The sequence below is a fragment of the Astyanax mexicanus genome, chromosome 18 (genome assembly GCF_023375975.1).
Source record: "Astyanax mexicanus isolate ESR-SI-001 chromosome 18, AstMex3_surface, whole genome shotgun sequence".
Classification (NCBI taxonomy): domain Eukaryota; kingdom Metazoa; phylum Chordata; class Actinopteri; order Characiformes; family Acestrorhamphidae; genus Astyanax; species Astyanax mexicanus.
In genome coordinates, this window is record NC_064425.1 from 20308161 (window position 1) to 20317889 (window position 9729).

The 9729-nt window shown below is 39.0% G+C and overlaps 1 protein-coding gene across 1 annotated transcript; it reads left to right on the forward strand.

Moving 5' to 3' along the window:
• Positions 1-4750: 4750 nt before the first annotated feature.
• Positions 4751-9494, forward strand: si:dkey-35i13.1 (uncharacterized protein C11orf87 homolog). The gene is made up of 2 exons (XM_007236732.3): positions 4751-5143; positions 5693-9494. Exon 2 carries the CDS (start codon positions 5878-5880, stop codon positions 6481-6483), a length of 606 nt encoding a protein of 201 aa, XP_007236794.1. The 5' UTR covers positions 4751-5143; positions 5693-5877; the 3' UTR covers positions 6484-9494.
• Positions 9495-9729: the final 235 nt, after the last annotated feature.

A 9729-nucleotide genomic window follows, 5' to 3' on the forward strand; every position in this document is an offset into this window, starting at 1 on the left:
GGTATATGTTTGAGTAAAATGAACATTGTTGTTTTATTCTAGAAACTCCAGACAAGATTTCTCCTAAATTCCAAATAAAAATATTGTCATTTAGAGCATTTATTTGCAGAAAATGAGAAATGGCTTAAATAACAAAAAAGCTTTCAGACTTCAAATAATGAAAAAGATAAGAAAACAAGTTCATATACATAAAGTTTTAAGAGTTCATAAATCAATATTTGGTGGAATAAACCTGGTTTTTAATCACAGTTTTCATGCATCTTGTCATGTTCTCATCCACCAGTCTTACACACTGCTTTTTGATAACTTTATGCCACTCCTGGTGCAGAAATACAAGCAGTTTTTTTCTTTCCAGAGCTGTATGTAATACGTTCACATACAATAGAGTTTATTTATTTATTCCAAGTCATTTTAAAACATTTATATAGTGCTGGTCTGTTCATAAATATTCAAATGATGGAGCCCAACCACCTACTGTAGCTACGATCTAGCAAGCACTTATCAACACCATATAAACCACCTATCATGCTATCATTTCAACCACATAGCCGTACCTTAGAAAGCATTGCAGCACATCAACTGCAAAAAAAACCCCATTGCAACCACTTATCAATCATATAGCAACATCATAGCGACCACCTAGGAACAAAATAGCAACCATCCCAAATTTCATACAACCTGTCAAGCAATACCAAAGCAACCATTAACCAACACCACTAATTCAACTGCCTAAAACAGTCAGCCAACCAGTCAACAACACACTCGTATTAGAGTCAGAACAGCATTTACAGCTATAAAACACAGTTTGACATGAAGAAAGGTGCCAGCGGTGCACAATGGGATAGCAAGACATAGAGCCCCACTAACACAGAGTCTGAACCCCAATGAAAACCTCTGGAATGTAATCAAGAGGAAGATGGATGGTCACAAGCCATCAAACCAAACTGAACTGCTTAAAGATTTTGAGCCAGGAGTGGCATAAAATCACCCAAAAGCAGTGTGAAAGACTGGTGGAGAGTATGCAGAGAAGCATGAAAGCTGTGATTAAATATCACATATTCTATACAGTATTGTGCGTTAAAATTCGACACAAGTGAAATGTGTTCGTGGTGCATCAGAGCAAACTGCTCAGGATTTTTCATTTCAGCAGGTTATTGCCAAGAGGCTTCATTACTGTTACTGGAAGATGGAGAGAGAGAGAGAGAAAGAGAGGAGTGGGTTAAATTTTACTGTGGTGTGTGAAAGGAGGCTTTATTCGCAACAGCAGCCTATTACTAATGTATAAGCAATATCTCTTGAGTTTATGAAAACCAATACAGTCCAGTCTTTTCCTCACACTGTGCACACATAGTGTTGTGACATAAGTGAAAGGTGAAAAGGATCTCATGCTTTCACTTTTAAATTTTGATTTCAGTCGCTTTTAAATATTAGCTGTGCATTTTGTTCCCCCTTTACTGCATCAAGCAACAAATACTGTATGATAATAATAATAATATAAAAGAAGTCTCCATGAAACATTAATAAGATTGTTTTCTGGAAGTGTGTAAATATCTCCAAGCAAAGTTCTGAGTGTTTCTCTTTGAAACTGCAGGAATTGATTAAAACTGTTTTTCATTACTTTGTCCTTGTGTTTTATTTTGCCTTTAGACCCGTTATCACAATCCTAACAGTACACATTATTATCAGCGTGAACCTTTGTTTGTGATGTGAATGTAAATGAAAAGTAACAAGCTCTTACATACGACACTGTAGCAGATAGTGGTCTAAATTTAGCCCCGAGGAGATCAATGCTGAGAGTCTGACGAAGCAAGCCGTGGAGCTCATCTCTACAGATGGACAGTCAGCAGTTCTCCACTGGCCCTCAGATCCCAAAGTCATCACTCCTGACTGCTTGTGTCATGTCAGAGTTTAAAAGAGCAGGTCTGTGGGCAGGGTGAATGTGCAGAAGCTTTTTAATACGTTCACTTCATTTCTACTCAAGTAATAAAATTGGGTGTGATTACATGGAAGATCTGCGTTTGGTGCATTTGGTTGTCTAGGGAACATTGCAATTAATTATTTAAAAACAATTGCAATTAATGTGTTTAAAAAATATGATAATGCTCATTGCCTGAAAGCTTATGGGTGTATATGTTATAGCACCACCCCATACCTTTTTCTGTGTAAATTCCACTCACATGTGATGAACTGTGGCTTTTAAAAAATTCTATATAATCTAATTGAATGTTTTACTTTCTAAAGCTCAGAATAAAGATCTAGAAAATTATTTATTATTATTAATTAAGTCACGTACAACATAGTTCATTTATTTATACATTTTAAATGCATTTATATAGTGTAGGTCTGTTCATAATTATTTACACAGAGTGAAGAGAGCAAGTACATGCTTCAAATGATAGAGAACAACCACCTACTGTAGCTTTAACCTAGCAATAACTTAGCACTCAAAACTTTTGTTGTAACTGATTACCTAAGAATATATATATTTATGGTCATGTAATTTCATTTTTAAAGTTTTGAATGTAGTGAACTTATTGGGTTTTACAGTGTTGTTGTTAGAAACAATTAACTCTATACTGCCCTTCAGAGGATCAATGCCAACATAAAAGACTTACAGAGGTATGTGGGTGGTTACAACATTAATGAGCACTTAAATTATTGAGAAATTGGATCCAGCTCTGCTAATTAAACACATAAAATCCAACAATTTCTTTTCTTAATTAATTTTCCACCAGCAAAATGATTTAAGGGATTTAAGATGCGTAAGCTGCTTAACATGAATTGGTATCAACCTAAAAAGTTATTTTTTAGCATCGAAAGTCAATCAAATCATAATGTCATTTGATTTTACCTTTACTTGTTTACCTTTACTTTTGTTTGTTGCTTTGAGAAAAGCAGCTGAGCTCTGCACCTTCAATCTCCTTTCCTCCACTCAGGCAGATCTCATAACATTTTTGAAGTGTAGAAGACTGCATTATCAGCACTAGCGCTCCTGTGCTGTATCAGTACTATTCCACTGGATGAATATGAACACTACAGATGTTAAATCAACACGGGAGTTCTTACGGTTTATCAGCACTTTACGCTTTCCTCTGTTTCAGCACTGGACAGCTCCTCTGCTCATGGCCTGCAGCCTCGGTTTTCATTGTTTTTTGGAGGATCTGAGGCAGTAAACACTCACTGAACTATTACAGACTGGAGGAGAACATGAGATGCAACACATATGAATCTAAGCTTGAATGTTAAATATCTTGCAAAAAGGAAAAAGTGACTTTTAAATTAGAATTTTGGGTGGACAAATAAATTGTATAAGACAGCATAGGCTACTAATAAGCACACTTATTAGTACACAGGAGCCAGAATAATATCTGTGGATAAAATCCATAAAAAATTATTTTGTTCCCAAAATGTTTCAAAATGTGTCGTGCCTTATTTAAAATAGGTCTACAGTCAAAGTAAATATGTAAATTGTCAACTTTCTTGAGGACAAACCATGCAATGACCTATAGAAGACTGATTTCCACAATGTGGATATAATTTAGTTAAATCCAACATTTTGGCTTTCCTGTTCAAGCACATCTGTTCAAGCACTAATTCTTAATTATCAGGTTTAGTAGATCTGTTAGAACATAGAAATCAACCAACTGTACTGGACTCCGGTCCACATTGTCCATCCATCCCCTATGTTATCATTCAAAAGCATAATTTAATGGTGCCTTAATGTCCAAATTAACATACTTTAGAAGTTGCAGTTATTGTTGCCAATTTGTTTTTCATCCCTGCTTCCAGAAGATTACTTTTACTGTTTTTTGTTTGTTTGTTTGCATATTTTCATGCAGTGTTAAACTGTTTTAACAGATATAAGAGCAGTAATTTTACAGAAAATGTTGCTACTTTTATATCAGAGAAAACGTTTTGTTTATGCCTAACAATTGTCAGCTTAATAATAAAAAAAAAGATTTATGTATTCCACTCATGTATTTCCACTTTTTTTTTTTTTTTACAAAATCACAAACCATTTTTCAATAAACAGCGTGTTCTTTTACCTATTTTTTTCAACCTATTTTTACACTCTTAACATTTTAATTTTATTTGGTCTTTTTTTTAATTTAATTGAAGCATCACCATTTTGGAATTTTGATATTTTTAGAAGTTGGCTGTAAAAGGCTCTACAAGTCTGTTCTAACAATAAAGTCTGTTAACAGCCACACAGTCGACTCGTGACAGTCTTAAATACAACTCTGGAAAACATTAAGAGACCACTTCAGTTTTTGAACCAGTTTCTCTGATTTTGTTATTTATTATATAATACTAAAATATTGTCATTTAGAGCATTTATTTGCAGAAAATTAGAAATGACTGAAATAACAAAAAGATGCAGAGCTTCCAGACATCAAACAATGCAAAGAAAACAGGTTCATGTTCATAAAGTTTTAAGAGTTCAGAAATCAATATTTGGTGGAATAACCCTGTTTTTTTATCACAGTTTTCATGCATCTTGGAGTTGTAGTCTTTTGACCCTGTTGCTCATGTTGCCACGGTCAGATGAATTCTAACATGTTCAACAGCCCCCCACCCAACCACCCCCCACAGTCGTGCATGTTTTGTCAAAAACATGTTCTATACGCAACGCGCTGAACTCCAGCACCTGCGTGCCGCCCCCCCTCCTTTCCCCCATAGCTCGCTTCTCACTCTCACGCGACTGATCGCCCACAAGGAGTGAATTTTGTCCAGAGCGGGGAACAGAAAGCACATCGCGTCTACTGTGAGCGAGCGCACGGATACAGCACGCCAGGATGCGCGCGTGCTGTTCTCTCTTTTTTAGCTTCCTCGCGCGCTTAAGTGACAGGCCGGTGACAGTCGTCTAGAAATATGCATGAATGAGTTTTTTTTTCTTTTTTACAGTGTTGCTTTTTCTTTTTTTCTCTCTTTCTTTCTTTCTTTCTTTCTTTCTTTCTCTCTCTCCCTGTGTGTGTGCGTGTGTGTGCGTGCGCGAGAGTGGGAGGTGTGGGGGGCTGGTATATCAAAGAGGATACGTCACTGCGATCTGCGCGGATTGGCTGGATTTTGCTCCTTTCTGCTTCAGATTTTGCGAGCGCGTGCGAGAGGACGGCAGGATCATCCCGGCGGCGGCTCGTGGCAGGTAAAAAAAACTGTGCATTTACTGTCATTAAACGCGGTCGCGTGATAATAATAATTCATAATCATAAGGCTTTGTGGGGTGAGCGAAACATGGCGGGGAGTCCCGCGTCAGACGGGCGGGTTACGTTTGTAATTCTTGCGCAAACGGGGCTCGAGGAGGAATGCCGCAGTTTTGAATCCACCGCATGTCCACTGAATCCTGTCTTTTTATGGTATTCTCGCTGGATTAGTTGAGAGATTCGGTTGTCTGGAGGAGAATATAAGGAGAATATAGCCGGCTGTGAAGGACCTGCTGTGTAATAAGTGGGGATCCACAATTGAGTGCGTTATTTTCTTTTATTTTATTTGACTTTTTTTGTAAAGAAAACTTCCCCACCAATATTGCGTCTTTTTGCGCATTTATTGTCCGCGTTTTTTTCTGTATAGTGGCTTTTGATTTTTTTTGGTTTTGTAGAAATCATAGATTCATTAATTTTGGGGGGGTTTCTTTCTTTAAATCTAATCGGTAATAGCACTCACGCTTCATTCTTTTTTATTGGATCTATTTCAGGAATCCTAAATGCCTAAATGCTGAGGGGGGTCTCTCTCTCTCCCATGAAGGAAGAAGAATGATTGCAATATAGAGGCAGCAACAGCAGCAGCAGCAGCGCAGAGGTGGAACCTGCCAGTCAGCTGCCATCGCCCCGCTTCTTTTGGTTCTCTCTTTCTCTTTTGTCGGGGGGAGCTACCTTCAATATGAGCGCCATCACCTCCCCGGACAGACTGGCTCTGGCCGTGCCGCCCTGCGGCTCCAACGGGACGGCGTGGCCCGAGGGTGCCTGCATGGCGCGGGTGGAGCAGCTCTTCCAGGCGCTCTCTTCCACCGTGGTGCTTTTCGTGCTCGTGGCGATGATCGCCGCGGTCATCTCGGTGTCCCTCACCACCTTCCACTTCCACAAAAGCAAGATGAAGAAGCGCAAGATGCAGCGCGCGCAGGAGGAGTACGAGCGAGACAACTGCAGCCCCCGAGCGGCGGCAAAGGGGAAGCCGGTGCTCCGGCAGTGCGTCGTGGAGAAACCCTGCGCCGGGGGGCTGAAACGGGTCACGGGAGGCGAGAGCCCGGTGGTCAGTGTTGGTGCCAATACCAGCCCCAATATCAGCATCAGCACCAACTCCAGCCCCAGCGCCTGCGCAGGTGAAGAGGAGGAGGAGGAGGTCGATGCCCCCGTCCTTAATGAGAAGGAGGAGGATGATGATGAGGAGGAGGAGGAAGAAGCCGCGCTGGAGAGCACGCGGAGACACGCGGCACAGACCACCGACGTGACCGACGACAACTTGCTCCAAGCCGTGGCTGTGTCCTGATGAGCGCAAACGAGCGACCAAGCGAGCGAGAAAGCGCGAGGCACACGCATTTTTTGGCATTGACACTGTAAATACGCGCCATGTATTATAATAATTACAGTATATTACACACACACACACACACACACACACACACACGCACACGCCATTTGGAGGAGGGACCCAGATAGCATGCCCATGTGGGGTCTATATGGGTAGCCTGGGTAACTAGGGATCATAAAGTTTTGTTTTTGCACTGGATGTCAGTGATGTCAGGGTGAGAGATGTTACCAGGAGGGGTTAAACATGTATGGACCTCATGGACCACATCTGGATTGTAAGCTGGGCTGAAACGATGCAGCCCATTTGGGGAGCCCAACTGGCTACCAGTAACATGACCACCTAGAACCCAGCTCGCCCACGGTTTACCCATGTGAGCCCCACATGAGCATGTTGTGTTGGCAGAGGATAAGTGGGGACTGGTCTAATAAAAAGACTAATCTACACGCTATACACGCATGAACAACCAGGAAGATCCGAGAAGATACCTTATTCTACAGGTTCATGAAGATCCCACGAGAAGTTTCCTCAAGAGGAGCCCTCAGGAGGAGCCCTCAGCTCCTCCTTTTTGTGTGTGGTGGGGTAGGGAGGGGAGGGGAGTAAGGAAAGAAAGGGAGGCGGAATAAATAATAAAATAATGGACGCATCCTTCAAGCGAATCGATTTGTACTGGTCTACACGGTTGTATCGCTATCCGCGCGCAATGGATTGATTTTCTTCTGCCATCCATGTGAAGGAGCTCTAGAAGCTGAAGGGAGGACGAGGCCGACTCAGAGCCGAGGGGCTTCATTTCCGTGCAGGACTATCTGTAATAAATGACTGCCAGTAAGAGATATGATAGGATACGATATGATATGATATGATATATACATACACTTGTTCTATATGAGGTCAGGCGCACAGGCCGTCTTGTATAAATCTGGTAACAGGAGCTTTTGGACGCTGTCCACTACTGTAGTGCTGAAATAGGGAGTAACTCACGTTACCTGCTCTTCTTCATGTAGGATTCTCCCACACACCGCCTTTTATAGCATCCACCAATACCGTTACTTAGTTTTTTGTTTGTTTGCTTTTTTTCCAGAGATAAGAAAGGAGGAATCCTGAGGTGTGAATATTAGGCTTAACCATTTCTTACACTCTTAAAAAAAATAAGGGAGCTACAAAGGATTGTTTTAGCAATGCCGTTTTAATATAAGAGTAAAAGTAACTTTTTATCTCCTTATTCAAAACTGCAAGCAATTTGTAAAAAAAAATCAGTTCCTCACTAAAGTTTTTTTTTTCTAACAGCATTGCACCAGAAAATGTGACTGAAATATAATTTTCCAAAAGGTATAGAATAGTATGCTATCATTTTTTTACAGACATTTTTGGTTGCCTCTCTTGCCAGAAAGTTACGTTTTTACAGACATTTTCTGGTGCCTTTCTTGACAGAAAATAGACATTTTCAGGTGTTTCTGATGAAAAATAAATGTAAAAAGAATAATCTGGTAGCAGAGGAGTCAGAAAATGTCTGTAAAAGAAATCAAGTTGTGGATATTATTTTAACACACATTTTTTTCTAGCACCCCCTGCTGCAAGAAAATTACAGTGTTTTATATTCTTGCTCTTTTTCTTGCATTAATGAACTGTATTTGACAGTGATATTCCCGCATTTGGTGCTGATTTAATACTGAAAAATTTACTGTACTTATTTCATCAAATTATACTCATTATGGAACCCTTTTTAACACTGTTGTTTTTAAGAGTGTAAGATCAGAAAATAGAGTGTAAAAGTTTGTCAGAATGAGAGCTTGGAGTATATGATTGTCTTTCTGTCCTGGCAGGAGTAGGCGTGCTAGTTTGACCCCTTTACCCTCCTCCCCCTCTTTCTTTTCCCACAGACTGTTAACATGTGTTTACAGTTACTAGCAGCTACTAGTGGTAGTTTAGCCTATAAAGCCTATTCTTGTTTGGTGCCATAGGCATATTATATATATATATATATATATATATATATATATATATATATATATATATATATATATATATATATCTCTGGAGGCATTTTTGTTATGTATTATAGCTTTGGATTGTTGATTTCTTTTGTGTTACTTTTTTTAACTTTTGCTCTGAAGTTTAATATACATTACTAGCTCTTTTATGATGGGGATTATAATCTTAGGAGTGTAAATTTACAATCTACTATGAAGAAAAGGTTTTAAAAGTCATTTTCTGTATTTTTTCGACGTTGTGTTTTAAGGTAATGGGAATAAGGAGGTATTAATAATTATAGGTTATTAATAATAGCACTATAATTGACAGCAATTTAAAGAAGCTTTTTTCAGTTATTTTCAATGCCTACTGCTATAAATTACCAATAAAGAATAATGTATATGGCTGTGTGTCATCTTTGAAACTCTACACAGAGTCTCATTATCCTAATGTGCTTCATTATACTGACATACTAGAGGTAGCAGCGAACAGACGTGAGGACAGCAAGGGCATGAGGATTAGAGCTGCTGTAAAATTATGGATAGTTATGTAATGCTGTCAAATTTCCCTCCAACATGATCAAAGTTTTTTTTTGTTTTTTCACTTTAATGTATGAGTGAGTAAGCAGAAACTGCTCTGTGGTTTTTGTCTCTACAGTATGTCTGTTCATGAGGTTTATTTAAAGCGAGTTTATTTAAAGAAATATCTCAATGCTGCATTGACCCAGTCCTGAACTCCAATGGTTTTTATAAATTGTGATTTGGATTTGGAGTCTTATGGGATTTATCTTTTTGGGAAGCACCCTTAACACCCCTGTGTCCTCTTTATGACACTGATTGAAAGTGAAAACTGATTAAAAAGGGGTGCAGTCCTGACTCAGATTGAGCATAGCATCATAAAATGATCATTTATAGACATTTGATATCATCTGTATTCTAATACCCCCCAAGAGATCTTAAGGATACAGTAGTAATTGAAGTAAAACTCTGATACATTTTTAATTGTGTTACTGGACCTTTCATTTTGTCATTTTGTATTTGAATCACTCCTTATAACTTCTGCAACACTTGGTAGAGGCACTGATGTGTGCTGAATGTGTACAGTGACATCACTCTGGGTTCCATTGACGAACATTCATGTCAAAGTAGTCAAAAATGTTTTTTTTTTTCAGAAATGGATATTTATCAAGGAAGATTTGTGGCTATCAGAAGCATTTTAAAAAGCAATTCAAATTCT